At 42.8% G+C, this 16,384-nt stretch overlaps 1 protein-coding gene across 2 annotated transcripts in view; it reads right to left on the reverse strand.

Moving 5' to 3' along the window:
- LOC126365912 (cytotoxic granule associated RNA binding protein TIA1-like) overlaps window positions 1-16,384 on the reverse strand; it is a 1,308,360-nt gene that overhangs the window by 432,717 nt on the left and 859,259 nt on the right. For both annotated transcript variants that reach the window (XM_050008648.1, XM_050008649.1), the window contains exon 3: window positions 12,119-12,194. In XM_050008648.1, the coding sequence (XP_049864605.1) occupies window positions 12,119-12,194 (76 nt within the window). The remainder of the gene's footprint in view (window positions 1-12,118; window positions 12,195-16,384) is intronic.

The raw sequence follows: 16,384 nt of genomic DNA on the forward strand, positions 1-16,384 counted from the left end.
TTTGACTTATACCATTGCGATCCAATCAGTCTGAACGGATAATTATAATAATGGTCCCCTGCTTCTTACGTGACTTTATGTCATATTTATATTACCGAAATTAAAACATTCTCGAAAACATTGGAATCCCTGGGGCCGATATCTTGCGAGTATCATTGTTGATAACTGGAAAAAATGGTCAGGCACTTTCGATTCTCGAAACTGTCGATATAAATAATCAAGTTTGCTCCGAACCTTCAGTGCGAGAGTCTTAATCGCTCTTGACCAATAGTTTAAACAACATCGTCCACGGATACAAGGTTGTTACACATGCCGCATATTAGTTAGGACACTGAATCTTCGTTCGGAGTACCAATCGGACGGCTGGCGACTAGGATTGATGGATGTGGCGGGCGCCGCTAATAGAGGAGAAGGACACTGCCCTCCTAATGGATACCCATCACGGACAGGCGGGCCGCCGCTACCGTCTGCCCGTCAGATTGCAGCGAAATAATGACGACAATGGCGCCGCCGACAACATATTGGTCAATTAATTTGATCAATTCTCTCACACCTGCCATTACACGGGCGCGGTCGAGTCCATTAACTGTTTTGTGCGGGCCCGATGTAGCCTGTCGGTGACACTTGGAACACAATCTATAGCGGCCGCGGGCGCGCCCCCGCCATTGTGGCCTGACAAATTGTTTCTATCTGCCGGTGGACTAGGAGCAACGTAGGGTGGGCGCGAGCGCGCGAAACTGACTCCGTCTGCGGCGCAACTCCGGTGGGCGCGAGGCGTTACCGCGGGCGCTGACCCCGCCAAGCAGCACCTGCTGGGTAGTCGAGGTCTTCACCGCTTCTTTAGTAACGTCGCCTGGTGACCAAATACCCTATGACACAAAGACAGGCCTACCTAATAAGTAACTGAGGACTAGAGCCCTTAGCTCCTCAACTCGGCTATCACCAGATTATTATTATTACACTCCTGGAAATGGAAAAAAGAACACATTGACACCGGTTTGTCAGACCCACCATACTTGCTCCGGACTCTGCGAGAGGGCTGTACAAGCAATGATCACACGCACGGCACAGCGGACACACCAGGAACCGCGGTGTTGGCCGTCGAATGGCGCTAGCTGCGCAGCATTTGTGCACCGCCGTCTTCAGTGTCAGGAAGTTTGCCGTGGCCTACGGAGCTCCATCGCAGTCTTTAACACTGGTAGCATGCCGCGACAGCGTGGACGTGAACCGTATGTGCAGTTGACGGACTTTGAGCGAGGGCGTATAGTGGGCATGCGGGAGGCCGGGTGGACGTACCGCCGAATTGCTCAACACGTGGGGCGTGAGGTCTCCACAGTACATCGATGTTGTCGCCAGTGGTCGGCGGAAGGTGCACGTGCCCGTCGACCTGGGACCGGACCGCAGCGACGCACGGATGCACGCCAAGACCGTAGGATCCTACGCAGTGCCGTAGGGGACCGCACCACCACTTCCCAGCAAATCAGGGACACTGTTGCTCCTGGGGTATCGGCGAGGACCATTCGCAACCGTCTCCATGAAGCTGGGCTACGGTCCCGCACACCGTTAGGCCGTCTTCTGCTCACGCCCCAACATCGTGCAGCCCGCCTCCAGTGGTGTCGCGACAGGCGTGAATGGAGGGACGAATGGAGACGTGTCGTCTTGAGCGATGAGAGTCGCTTCTGCCTTGGTGCCAATGATGGTCGTATGCGTGTTTGGCGCTGCAGGTGAGCGCCACAATCAGGACTGCATACGACCGAGGCACACAGGGCCAACAACCGGCATCATGGTGTGGAGAGAGATCTCCTACACTGGCCGTACACCTCTGGTGATCGTCGAGGGGACACTGAATAGTGCATGGTACATCCAAACCGTCATCGAACCCATCGTTCTACCATTCCTAGACCGGCAAGGAAACTTGCTGTTCCAACAGGACAATGCACGTCCGCATGTATCCCGTGCCACCCAACGTGCTCTAGAAGGTGTAAGTCAACTACCCTGGCCAGCATGATCTCCGGATCTGTCCCCCATTGAGCATGTTTGGGACTGGATGAAGCGTCGTCTCACGCGGTCTGCACGTCCAGCACGAACGCTGGTCCAACTGAGGCGCCAGGTGGAAATGGCATGGCAAGCCGTTCCACAGGACTACATCCAGCATCTCTACGATCGTCTCCATGGGAGAATAGCAGCCTGCATTGCTGCGAAAGGTGGATATACACTGTACTAGTGCCGACATTGTGCATGCTCTGTTACCTGTGTCTATATGCCTGTGGTTCTGTCAGTGTGATCATGTGATGTATCTGACCCCAGGAATGTGTCAATAAACTTTCCCCTTCCTGGCACAATGAATTCACGGTGTTCTTATTTCAATTTCCAGGAGTGCATTATTATTATTATTATTATTATTATTATTATTATTATTATTATTATTATTATTATTTTCGATTATTCCCATTTAAGAGAGCGTTTGAACTTGAATTCCTTTATGATGATTGTTTATGTTTCGTCTGAGCCCCAATTTTCTTCATGTGTTCACTGTGTTGTTTCTTTCGCTCCGCTGTCCATTTGCATCCTGGACTCTTCTGTGTTGTGGTGTCAAATTTATGTTTCTTTTTATGGTGTTCCTGAATTCAGTTCTATTTTCTGCGTCGTTTACTGTTATGTGTGCTTGTCTGCGGTCCTCTTCAACTTCTTTTATCCATTTTGTTTTTCCCCTGCCCGAGTTGATGACTTTAAGAATTCGCTTTGTAATTCTGTTTTCATTCATCCTTTGGATATGTCCGTAGAACTGCATTCTTCTTTTCCTTATTGTATGCGTAATCTTGTCTGTGTATTTATATAATTCTGATGTTGGTCTCTTCTTCCAGATTCCTTGCTCTTGTATCGGGCCAAAAATTTTCCTGAGAATTTTCCTTTTTTGTTTCTCTATTTCTCTGATTTTAGTTTGCCCACCTATATGTGTTGTTTCAAATGCATACAGTGCCTCCGTAAGTACGGCAGTGTTATAGTGCCTCAATTTTGCGATAATGGATATGGACTTTTTGTTATAATAGTTCAACGTGAGTTTATATGCTTTATGCAGTTTTTTTTTTATTTTTTCCTCATTGACCTTTATGTTGATCCCTGATGGCTGGATGATTTCTCCCAGGTACTTAAAATGTGGTACTTGTACGATTTTCCCGTGGGTTGTCACAATAGGTAATTTGTCTTGTGGCTCTCTTTCTCATATGACATTTGCAGGCCAGTTCTTTGTTCAATTTCATGCAACTTCTCTATGGCGTTAGTGGCTTCTCTTCTATTATTTGTGAGGATTGCAAGGTCATCCGCAAAAGCTAAACATTTCACAGTCTTACAACTTCAAAACTCCGCCATTTCTCTCCCCACATCCACCACTGCTGGCGGCTCACCTCCAACTGCGCAACGCTACGTGCTGTTAACAGCCAACTGCCCAACACTACAATGGCGAGCATTACAACAATGCCAACCAGCCACTGACTGCACACAGCACAGCCAGTGATTTTCAAACAGAGCACTATGTGGCGTTACCAATAAGAAAACCTAAACAGGCTACTTACAAGGTGTGTTAGTGCATGTCAGAGTACGGTGCAGCGAGTAAGTGTGCAGACGTTTTCAGACGTCCTAATGGTGACTATTTGTTGAAAATGGCTCAAAGAACACATATTAATGACGTTATGAAAGATAGAATACTAGGGCGACTGGAGGCTGGTCAAACACAGCAGGTCGTAGCACGGGCCCTCCGTATGTCACAAAGTGTGATCTCAAGATTATGGCAACGATTCCAGATAGTACGGGACTTGCACAGTGAACAACACAAGAAGACCGATATCACACCATCAGTGCCCGCAGACGGCCACGGAGCATTGCAGATAGCCTTGCTCGGGGCCTTACCGCAGCCACTGGAACACTTGTCTCCAGACATACAGTCTACAGACGACTGAAAAGACATGGTTTATTCGCCCGGCGACCTGCAAGGTGCATTCCACTGACCCCTGGTCACAGGAGAGTTCATAGAGCATGGTGTCAAGAACACAGTACATGGTAATTGGAACAGTGGTCCCAGGTTATGTTCACGGACGAGTCCAGGTAGAGTCTGAACAGTGATTCTCGGCGGGTTTTCATCTGGCGTGAACCAGGAACCAGATAGCAACCGCTTAATGTCCTTGAAAGCGACCTATATGGAGATCGTGGTTTGATGGTGTGGGATGGGATTATGATTGGTGCACGTACACCCCTGCATGTCTTTGAGAGAGGGACTGTAGCAGGTCAGGTGTATCGGGACGTCATTTTGCATGAGTATGTTCGCCTTTTCAGGGGTGCATCCATCCTCCTGATGGATGATAACATACGTCTCCACCGAGCTGCTATCATGGAGGAGTACCTTGAAATAGAAGATATCAGGTAAATGGCGTGCCTGTTCTCCATACCTAAACCCCATCGAGCACGTCTGGGATACTCTCGGTCGACGTATCGCTGCGCGTCTTCAAACCCATAGGGCACATCAGGAGCTCCGACAGGCACTGATGCAAGAATGGGAGGCTATACCCCAGCAGCTGCTCGACCATCTGGTCCAGAGTATGCCAACTGTTGTGCGGCCTTTGTACGTGTGCATGGAGAGGATATCCCATACTGATGTCGGGGTACATGCGCAGGAAACAGTGGCGTTTCGTAGCACATGTGTTTCGGGACGGTTTTCTCAACTCATCACCAATACCGTGGATTTAACAGATCTGTGTCGTGTGTGGTACCACATTCTGCAATTATCCTTAATTTATGAGCATGAGTGTAGTAGACCTCTCTTGGCCAGGAATACCCTTTTGGTCAGTGCTGGACGGCTTTAAATGACCTCCTAGCAGAATTTCATAACTTCATCGGCATCATGATCACCAATCCAGACGTTGTGTTTCTCACTGTTCTCATTTCTGATACTTCTCATTAGTCTTGTCTTTCTTCGACTTACTCTCAGTCCATACTCTGTACTACCTATTAGAATGTTCATACAATTCAGCAGATCATGTATTTTTTATTCACTTTCACTGAGAAGAGCAATGTTATCAGCGAATGTTATCATGGGTATATTTCACATTGAATATTAATTCCACTCTTGAACCTTGCTTTTATTCCTGTCATTGCTTCTTCGATGTGCAGATTGAACAGTACGGGCGAAAGACTACATCCCTGTCTTACACCCTCCTTAATCCGAGCACTTCGTTCTTTGCCAAAAATGGCTCTGAGCACTATGGGACTTAACATCTATGGTCATCAGTCCCCTACAACTATTTAAACCTAACTAACCTAAGGACATCACACAACACCCTCGATCTTTGTCTTCCACTCTTATTGTTCCCTCCTGGCTCTTGTAAATATTGTATGTTACTCGTGTTTCCCTATAGATTGTCCCCACTGTACTCAGAATTCCGAACATCTTATACCATTTGACATTGTCGAACGCTTTTTCCGTTGCTTTATAATTTTGCGTTATTATAGAAAAAGAGAAGATCGGTCAGTGCTACTTTAGTAGCAATGCCGATAGAAATGTGCAACGAACACGCGGCGCCGTCCGCTGTGGCCGAGCGGTTCTAGGCGCTTCAGTCTGGTACCGCGCGACCGCTATGGTCGCAGGTTCGAATCCTGCCTCGGGCATGGTTTTGTGTGATGTCCATAGGTTAGCTAGGTTTAAGTAGTTCTAAGTTCTAGGGGACTGATGACCTCAGATGTTAAGTCCCATAGAACTCAGAGCCATTTTGAACACGCGGTATAAGAATTGGTGCAGCATTGCTGAGACATTAATGTACTTGTTTCCATGTGGTCTGGCCTATTAGATGGCACGTGTGTATTGGTAACGTGCAAGACTTTGCCCCATCTGGTCTGCAATATACGGTGGATTCTCGCTGTCGTCGTTGGACATCTGTTGTATTACAGAATGGCACCATCCCTAGCCTGGTAGTATTTTACGAAGTGCAATACGAATAAAGTATAACGCTCCATCTGCTTTAAATAATTAAAATCGGGAGGAGGCACAATAAACTTGCGACAAAGTACGAGGAGAAAACATAAAACTTAACAAGTCATTCATAGTTCACAGCAAAAATAGGAAATAGCTGTTCTACTGCCTGTGCCTAATTATCTGATTGTTGCCTTGGAAATGGACAAATCAATACAAAAAATAGTGTGTTTCAGCTTCACTTTTTATCTCTCAGCACCGACTATTCATAATGCCCAAATAGTGGTACGGTCCTCGATTAAAACATGATTTTTGAACATAATTTCAAAAAATTGGAAGGAATAGGAGAAAACTGGTGATATTTTCGTAGTATTCAAACACGTATCACTTTTCGAGAAAAGCAGCAAATTGTAGACGGATCAAGTTTTCATTTATCTGCCTGATTAATTTAATGTTGTGATTCTACATATCTTGAAACTTTAGGGAGGCAAAATTTATCAATTTTTGTCCGATTTCTAAGTTTAAGTACTTGGGAATAAAAACCGAAAATCGGTTATTTCAGAAAAAGACTGTTTTGAGCGGTTTTAGCACCCGAGTAAAGTGGCGTTGAAATAAAGCGGCTGTTTCAGCGAAAACCGTCATCCCTGTTTTTAGTTTTAATACATTACTGTCAGGTCACAAGAATACTAATAAAACGAGACATATGTTAAAATTGACACACTCTCCAAGCTGTGATTCCTGACTCATTGACAAATAGTTATATACATACTTATAGAATTTTACCAGTACTCACAAATCTTTTAAATAAAACAAACCTATTATCATTCTACATCATTATCCTTCAGGACTACGTATCTATAGCCCTATGGCGCTAGAGTGCTCCGAGTTGTATAGTGTAACTATTTTGGTGTGTGAAGAACAGCGTCCTGTCATCGAGTTTCAAATTCGAAGAGTTCGACTACGCATGGAATGCCATACACTTCAGCATGACAATGTCAGACCACACACAAGCGCTGCGGCATCTGCTAACAGTCTGACGTCGTCGATCATCCTCCGTATTGTCCCGACTTCGCTCTGTCCGATTTCATCTGTTTCAAAAACTTAAAGAACATATTCGAGGATATCACTTTGAGAGTGATCAAGCAGTGCAAAACAGAGGTGAGGTTGTGAGTCCTACATTCAAAGTCACGCATTCCACAGCGACGGCAAGAATAAACTTATCTGTCATTGTGTGAAATGTATTCGCCGCTAGCCAGAATAACTCTGATGAGAAATAAATATGTAGGATGAAGTATAAAGACGTAGTATGTTAATGAAGTTTGTCCTATTTGAAAAGCTTAAAGAATTTTCACACAAAAAGTTCGGAGGCATTCCTTTTCAGCATGTCCTCGTACTGTCACCCCAGAAGAATTACACTGTAAAGCATTTTACAAATTAAAGCTTACCTTATTCTTACAGTAGCTCTTAGTTCCCCGATAGATCCGTTGCTAAATGTATTTTCCATTTCATAAGTCTTTATAAAAGGTGAGTATAAATAAATACATTTGTGGCTCTTATTGTAATAGTACAGTACTTTACAGATTGGTTATGTCGCTCGGTTATGTATCATGTTTTGCAAGTAGTCTGGCAAATATCTTGTTTCTTTCATTATGTGACTTGATAGAATCTGGTGGAACAGGTTTTGTTGAGAACTCACACTGATATTTTCTGGATTACAATGAGTTTGTTATTATATATGAGGAGTTTCGGCCACAGCCTTACGTCAAGAAATGACCTGAACATTCCCAAGTGCAGGCTGGCACTGTCCTTGATTTTATTTTCATCTGCTGGTGGCTGTGGCCAAAACTCGTCAAAGGGCATCAAGCACCCTTAGATTCAGATAAATTCTTACTGCTAAGAACAATCGCCGACGAATATAAGATTTTCTGATCTGTGTAGGGGTAACTGAGACACTTTAATGCTCGTAAGGGGTGACTTGTCGATGTATACAGATACATCGCTTTCAATAACTATTCGCAGATTTCGGACAAAAGTTGGTGTCCCTCCTTTACTCTGTGGTCAGGGGTTTAGTAAGTGAATAGCAACCTCTCACTCGTGGCTCTTTAAAGATTAGAAGCCCAAGTATAAGACAGCTTAATCCTTAAAAACTGAGTTAATGTGTTAATTATTTGACGTTAAGCATGTGAAACCTTTATGTTTGAAGACGGAAAATCCTAATTTCGTTGTTTTCAATAATTTAGGGTTATTCATCTATAGACTATTGAAAAATTCCAACGCAAAATTGCCCAAAATCATAACACATCTCAGTTTTAATGATGTGGTAAGTCCTGAACTATGTGCCGCACAGTAATATGATTTTGTAGCTATCATCTTTGGTACGAATAGATATTTTCCTCAAAATGGATTGCGAATAGAGTTAGCAGTAAATAAAGAATAAATTAAAACGTCGCATATATTAGTGCAAGGCACAGAAACATCTACATATGATCTGAGAGATAACAAGAGACCTGTAATATAATATTCATCAGTTTTATGTTTACAAATTTTTTGTTTACAGGATCAACGTTTGGAAATCACCTGTGACTGCCACAGAGAACTGCGAGTGGATGTTGGTTCAGGCAGCCGCAAGGGACGTTATCTGATGCGTGTTCACAATACACGGTGAATATGTGCAAAGGAAGGTGTGTTACATTTGATTAATAACACTGGCAAAGCAGCTCTTTCAAATAAGCCCTGAGGAAGCATGCTCTCTTTTTCGCATATCGCTACCAAAGAGCTTCATTTAGACAAAGCACATCGATGGGATCATTATAATGAGATACCGTTATGTATGTATTAGCTGGTTCAGTGTTCCTCCAATTTATAATCTGTGATCAACAAAACAGTGAAGAGAGCCCAGTAGGTAGACATACTGGTCTGCGTTATTAGACACGGTACATGATGCTTCGAGTCCATTCATTTAACTACAGAAAGCCTTGCCTATGATATAAGTAGTAAGTACATTTTCGATTTACTTCAGCCTCATCTGTATGTCGACTGATTTTCCGTACGCATCGAGAAACAACAGCAAGAAAAGCGTTCCTCAGTAAAGGTAATTCGTTAACCGTGAATGTAAATTTCAGTGTTAGTAAGGTTTCTTTTTTCTTTTCAAGTTATATGTCTGCAGTATGGTGAACGTAAGTGGTAAACTGTTAAGAGAAGAAATGGGTCGAATCATTTGAAGTATAGAGCTACAGAAGAACGCTGCATATTAGAGGTACTGAATGAAATTAAACTAAACTGCTGAGAGATTTATATCATAACGTCGCCAAAAGAAGTGACTGTTTAATAGGTCGTATCTGAGGCGTGAGAATTTAATAATGGAGGGAGAGGTGGGGGTAAAAATTGTGGGGCGAATCCAAGGCTGGTTACAGAAAGTAGGTCCCAGTACATATTGTTGTGCAAAAAACGAGTGGTGCTAGCTAAGCATAGACTATCGTGAAGAGCTGTCCCAAACTACTATGCGGACTGAAGACAACAACATTAGAAAAACAACAACAGGAGCGCCCCTCACCTTCCTCCACTCCTTCCGCCCCCTCCAGCAACACACACACACACACACACACACACACACACACACACACACACACACACACACAAACATCCGTTTGCCCAAGTATTTTTACGCGCCCTGTGTATTTATGTTAGGGCTTAGAGCTGCTGTTCTCTCAAGAATCGTCCATCAGCAACAAGACCAGTTACTTTTGAATTTTCTACTCAAATTACTGGATGTGAGTCGAAGCATTTAAAATTTACGAGTGGTAAATGTTACAGCTTGATACGTATGTTGCATAGCAATGAGTCAAGACGGTAAGGATTCTAACATACGTCCTTCTGAATCTGTTTACTGTATTCACCTCTTGATCTTCTATGATTTTTACCCCACACTATCACCCAGACTGAGCGAGGTGGCGCAGTGGTTAGACATTAGACTCGCATTCGGGAGGACGACGGTTCAATCCTGCGTCCGGCCATCCTGATTTCGGTTTTCCGTGATTTCCCTAAATCGCTCCAAACAAATGCCGGGAATGTTCCTTTCAAAGGGCACGGCCGACTTCCTTCTCCGTCCTTCCCTAATCCGATGAGACCGATGACCTCGCTGTCTGGTCTCCTTCCCCAAAACCAACCAACCAACTATCATCCAGAACTAAATTTCTAACCCGTTGATGTCTCATAACGTGTTCTGCCAACTGATCCCTACTTCTAGCCGGTTTCCGCCATAAATTTCTCTGATTATAATTTTATTTTTGATGGTCAGTTCTATTCAGTGCTTTCTCACTATTACGTGATCTACCCACCTAACCTTCAGCACATTTCTGTAGCATTACATTCCAGAAGCTTCTGCTTGTCTAAATTGTTTATCGTCCGTATTTCACTCTCATGCTTGGCTACATTCCATACTGCTTTCAGAATAGACTTCCTGACACTGAAATCTGTATTCGATGTTACGAAGTTTCTGTTCCTCAGAAACGCTTTTCTCGCCATTGTCGGTCAACATTATTTATTCTCTCTGCTTCGGCCACCGTCAATTATTTTGCTGCCCAAATAGTAAAACTGATCTCGTATTTTAAGTGTCTCGTTTCCTAATCTACTTACTTCAGCTTCATCCCACTTAATTCGACTACGTTCCATTACCCTTATTTCGCTTTTGTTGTTGTTCGTCTTATATCCTCTTTTCAAGACACTGTCCATTGTGTTCAGCTGCTTCTCCAAATCCTTTGCTGTATCTGACAGAATTACTGTGTCGTCGGCAATCCTCCAAGTTTTTATTAACTGTCCCTGGGCTTTAGTTCCTAATCCAAATTCTCTTTAGTTTCATTTTGATTGCTCAGTGTACAGATTGCATAACAGCGGGAATAGGCTACAACAATCCCTCCTCCCTTCTCAATCACTGTTTCTCTTTCATGCCCCGCATCTACTGTAACTGTCGTCTGTTGTCTGTCCAAGTTGTAAATAGCCTTTCGCTCCCTGTATTTTACCCCTACCACCTTCAGAGTTTCAAAGAGAGTTTTCCAGTCAACACAGTCAAAAGTTTTATCTAAGTCTACAAATGCTATAAACGTAGATTTGACTTTCCTTAATCTACCTTCTAAGAGAAGTCGTAGAGTCAGTATTGCCTCTCGTGTTCCTACATTTCTCCGGAACCAAAACTGATCTTCCCCGAGATGGGCTTCTATCAGCTTTTCCATTCTTATGCATGGAATTCGTGTTAACATTTTGTAACCATGAGCTATTATACTGATGGCTCGGTAATATTCACAACTGTCACCACCCGCTTTCTTTGGAATTGGAATTATTACATTCTTCTCGAAGTGTAATGGTGTTTCGCCTGTCTCATACATCTTACACATCAGCTGGAATACTTTTGTCATGACTTATCCTTTCAAGGCTATGAGTAGTTCTGACTATGTTGTCATAGCAGGAGAAATATCGTAAATCGTAGAAATTAAACGTTTAATCACTATGTAAATCTCATCGTATCGCGCACTTCATGAGTCACCATCTACATCCTATTTTGGCTGACGATGCGACAGAACACACGATCCTCAGAGGGGGGATCGTTAAATATTCAGTAAGTCTTCTAAAATGAAAGGTAACAAACAGTGCACCTACACACGCTGGAAAATAAGATATGACGATGGGAAGGAACTCAGAATGTCGTTTCAAATAGATGTATAATCACAATCTTGAAACGGCTCTCCGGCTGCGCATTTTTCGTTGATTCTGTTTACGAAGTACAAAAGTAAAAGCTTCAACAGCGAAGAGAGCTAATTATAATTTTATTTATGATGACCGCTTTCGGCAGCATCATGATGTCACCTTAGATTTGCCGAAACTAATCGTAAATAAAATTATAATTAGCTAACGTGCCTGTTGAAGTTTTTACTTCAGCATTTAATATTGCTCTAGATCGCTGCAGTACTTCAGTGATGCCATGCATATATAATTCTATTTACAAGTGTTGACTGACAGAACGTTCTCTTGCTCAAAAACTGAGGTCTAATTCCTAAAAATTAATACCATAATTGAATGAAATACTGACGTTCATTTAGTCTTACATAAAATGTATCAAGCAATAAAATCTTTAAAATGGGTAGTAATGATTGTCGTAACACTTACCGCCTTCTTGACGAAAGAGACGAAGCCATATCCTTTGGATTTCAGTGTCTGCGGATCCCTCACTACTCTACAGTCCCTGAAAACAGAAGAAAAACGAGATTCAGTTCCAGAACAAAACGCTGCACTTTAAAATGTGGATACGAGTAGGCGACGCAAGCAACAAAAAAAAAAACCTTCTCAATTTACCAGACGAGTGTTCCCAAGACAATAGACGGAGAACCACTTGTTGCTCGCAAGTCTTTTGGGCATTGTTCGCGGATGTTGCTGGTGAATATGTCCGCTGCTGCGAGGAGAAAATAAGAATAGAGACAGTCTTCAGTGAAGTCACTAACAACACAGCAACAGAATTAAAGCAGTGTTAACACTCATTGATTTCTTTCCATCTTTTATTAATTTTTTCTAATTGGAAAGTAGTCTCACTTTTGAAGAACATTGTTCGTATCGCAGCTGTTTTATCACCTTAGATTTTACGGACTAGGCTGGAACAGTACGCTCTTATTTTATATCTCCCGTGAGCATTTTTTGTGTATTTCATCATCTACATTTTTTAAAAATCTTATCTCTCTACTACTGTGGTAATATCTAGCATTCGAACCTGTCGAGAGACGTCAGCACTACGGAAACTGACATTTCATAAAAGATATTGTATTTGATTCTTATAAAAGATGCAATTACATAATAAGACGGGGAGCAATTGCTTCCTGTAGAGATATCGATCTTAAGCGAAATGACATTATTTGCGAACAACGCTTTCTTTATCGACGGAGACTGTGCCAGATAGAGGACTAATAGCCTAACTCGACTTCTTCGTGAAAATAATTCGGTAATGGGAGAGCTAACAAGAGAACTCCTGTTGAAAACTCTCGTGCTATTATTACAATGCAGTACTTCGAAAAAGACTAGAACTTGTTTTTCAAGTGGTCTTTAAAATACCTATAATGTCAACTGCATGTGGAACTGAATTTAGTGATGTCACCCACTAGATTGAAATTAATGTTTGAACTCTCTTACACCGTGTCTGAAGATCGACTCGACCATTTGTTGGGTAAAAATGCATGTAACGTAAACACTAAAGTTATTTCTTCAAGATAAGCACTTTGCACGAGTACAGATGTTCAGTTCGTGCAAATACAGCAGTTATTGGTTTATCGAGACGAATTCGTGTTGGGACGTAATGGTTTCATTTCTTTGACTCATAGGTAACAACGTGAGCGCCAGTTGTCTTTTACCGATGATAGATAACGTTATTTTGTGCGCCTGAATAAAATATAAACATGATGTCTTTGGGACTAGTAGGCTTACCAATGTTGCTTGGGAATGAAGAGATGATGAAATGCAAACAAAAGGAGTGTGTAAGACTCAGTTTTTACGAAATATTGAAGTCTAAGTGGATTGCATTCTATTTCGCAGAGAGAAATTGGCTTTAGCTGCAAAACAAAATACTTTTGAATACACATTTAAGAGTTTGAGTTACAATACGAGAATTTTACTACATTTTTTTTATGAACACTGTGAAGATACTCTTCTGACACAGACCTAAAAGGTACTAATTTTATGACTTTTTCCAAAGCATCAACAAATGTGGAGGACAATAAGGGGTAAAAGGCAAAAAAGAGAAAATTTGCGTACTGACAGAAGGCAACACATCGACTGAAGAACAATATATACTGTGGAAATTAGAACGAACAGAGAAGGATTTTTGATTTTAGTTATGAAACATATTACATGCTGATGTTTTGAATAATTAGTTGTCACTTTTAGGAGAAAATGCGAACGAGTACTGTATTTGTTAGACGAAAGAAAGAAAGAGGATATTTATTGACTTGGGAGACAGAAACGTAGATACTCAGTACTACTGCGATACTGATGTTTAACCCTTCGTATAACACGGTGAAAAGTAGGAGGCAAAGTAATTTAGGAAAACCGAAACAAGGCTTAGGAGCATGGAATGAAAAGTAATTTCATTCACTGACATTTAAAATTATTCCTCAAAATTCGGAGACAATGACACAAAAGGCAATTTATGTACTGCGTCCTTTCAGAGGGCATTTGGTAAACTGAATTATGAGATGCCACATGTAAAAAGGAGCAGCTTCGGCTTCCTTTAAATTTTGCTTTTCCTTTTGGCATTTAGTTCCCCATTCGGAGGAATTCCCAATCGCGGAATTCGCGGTTGTTAGGACGAGGAGAAATTACAGGTACATGTACTTTGGTGGGGATTTTCATTCTGGCATTGCCTTAAAACCAGAGGATTACACAGAGAGGCTTTGCCCTATTGCTCGGAAACATGGCTAAAACGGTCGAAATGATAGTTACTGACATGCCGGCGCTTCGGCAACGCTTAAATTACGAGGGGCTCTGAGTAAATAAAGTAATATGAAACTTTTGTCAGATTAAAATTGTGTGCCGGACCGAGACTCGAACTCGGGACCTTTGCCTTTCGTGGGCAAGCACTTGCCCGCATGGCAAAGGTCCCGAGTTCGAGTCTCGGTCCGGCACACAGCTTTGATGTGCCAGGAAGTTTCATATCAGTGCACACTCCGCTGCTGAGTGAAAATTTCATTCTGAAGTAAAATAATACTTATTCTTTGAAAGCAGAATGGTTTAACTCAGGATTCCAATACACCATATTAATCCACACTCTTTTGGCTTCAAAACCCTACTTTTCAACACAATCTCCGTACAGCGCGACGGCCTTACTCCACATTACTTGAGAGGGCCTGTATGGCCACATGGTACAACTCTATTGGTCGACGTCGGAGCCAACGCACTGCTACATGAATAACCTCCCCATCAATTACGTACTGCTTCTGGTGGAGTGTATTCTTCATTGGGCCAAACAGATGGAAGTTGGAAGGTAGCAGATCCGGGCTGTAGGGTGGGTGACGGACACCTTGCCCAACGCTTCACCGTGCTTTTGTTTTCTGCCAGATCTATGCACACATTCTGCAAATCTCTGCTGTGCTCTGATTCTTCGGCAACAGAAACTCAATGACAGTTCTCTGCTTGGTACGTATCTCCGTTACCGACGTCATTCTGAAGGGTATGTACAGTGCTGCCACCTACTGGAACTTCGGGAATCTGTAGGGGCTAAATCGGAATTATTCAAAGATATACCACACAAATTCCGCATTTTTGCAACCGAAACGGGGTAAGGAAAAAATGTGTTGCATATCTTACTGACCGTCCCTCGTATCTTTCTCAGATTGTGACACTTTGTCCCGGAATCAGCAGTCTCATTTATGATGACCGGTTGCTGTTCTCATCCAAACCATCATATAATCTTGTGAACCATGTGCGTGCAGTTACTTTATCAAAATCCCACCCCTCGTCACCCACACTGAACGTCTCTGAATCTCCTGTGCTAGCCGCAAACTGGATTCCAATAACCCCATTGTCTCACCTCTCATCATTAACGCTGGTATGCTGTCACGCCTTCCGAAAGACATCCCTCCATCCCTACATCTACACGTACTTCATAACCTGTCTCAATGTAGCTTCAATAACTTCAATCTCCAAGGCAACTAGATCTTTCCAGATATTTACTCTTCCTACCAACTTTAACCCTTACCCATCTATCCTACTCCACATCCGAACCACTCTCACTTTTTCTTCCTCCATACATCGCTCTCCCTTTCCTCTTGTAGCCTCTACCTCCCTGAACAGCACTCTGCTCCCAACCCTCTGTCTTTCCCACTGTTTCTATTCCCACTATGTGTTTCACCTCCTACCTATCATCTCCATACTTTTCCCACCTTACAGTCTTTTACGCTTTACTCATACCCCTCAACCTCTGGGGAACGTATTCTCTTCTCCCTCATTGCTTCTCACCAATTGCAGGTCCTTCAGATTCTAAGCCAAAGTGCAATGTTCCAGTGAGGTGTGGAGGGGGAGATGCAAGAGGCAAGAGGAATCTGTAGAGGGGTAGTGGGAAGATGGAAAGGGAAGAGTGAGACGTAGAGATGGAAAGAGAGAGGCGGAGTGGGATATGGTCAGAGGAAGGAGGCGGAAGAATGGTCAGAGAGAGAAGGTGGAGGAAATGGGCAGAGAGGGAGAAGGAGATGAACAGAGAAAGTGGGTAGGAGATAGAGGTATGAGAATGAGGTGGACAGACAGAAGGAGGAAGAGTTGAACAAGGAGGAGGAGGCGTGTTCAGTATGTGTGTGCCGAATGGATATGCGGGCGAAAGTGTGGGGAAAAGGCTAATAAATAAATAAAGAATACTCCCTGAATACTTCGATGCAAAACATTTCATATAAAAAGTTT

The sequence above is a fragment of the Schistocerca gregaria genome, chromosome 4 (assembly GCF_023897955.1).
Source record: "Schistocerca gregaria isolate iqSchGreg1 chromosome 4, iqSchGreg1.2, whole genome shotgun sequence".
Classification (NCBI taxonomy): Eukaryota; Metazoa; Arthropoda; class Insecta; order Orthoptera; family Acrididae; genus Schistocerca; species Schistocerca gregaria.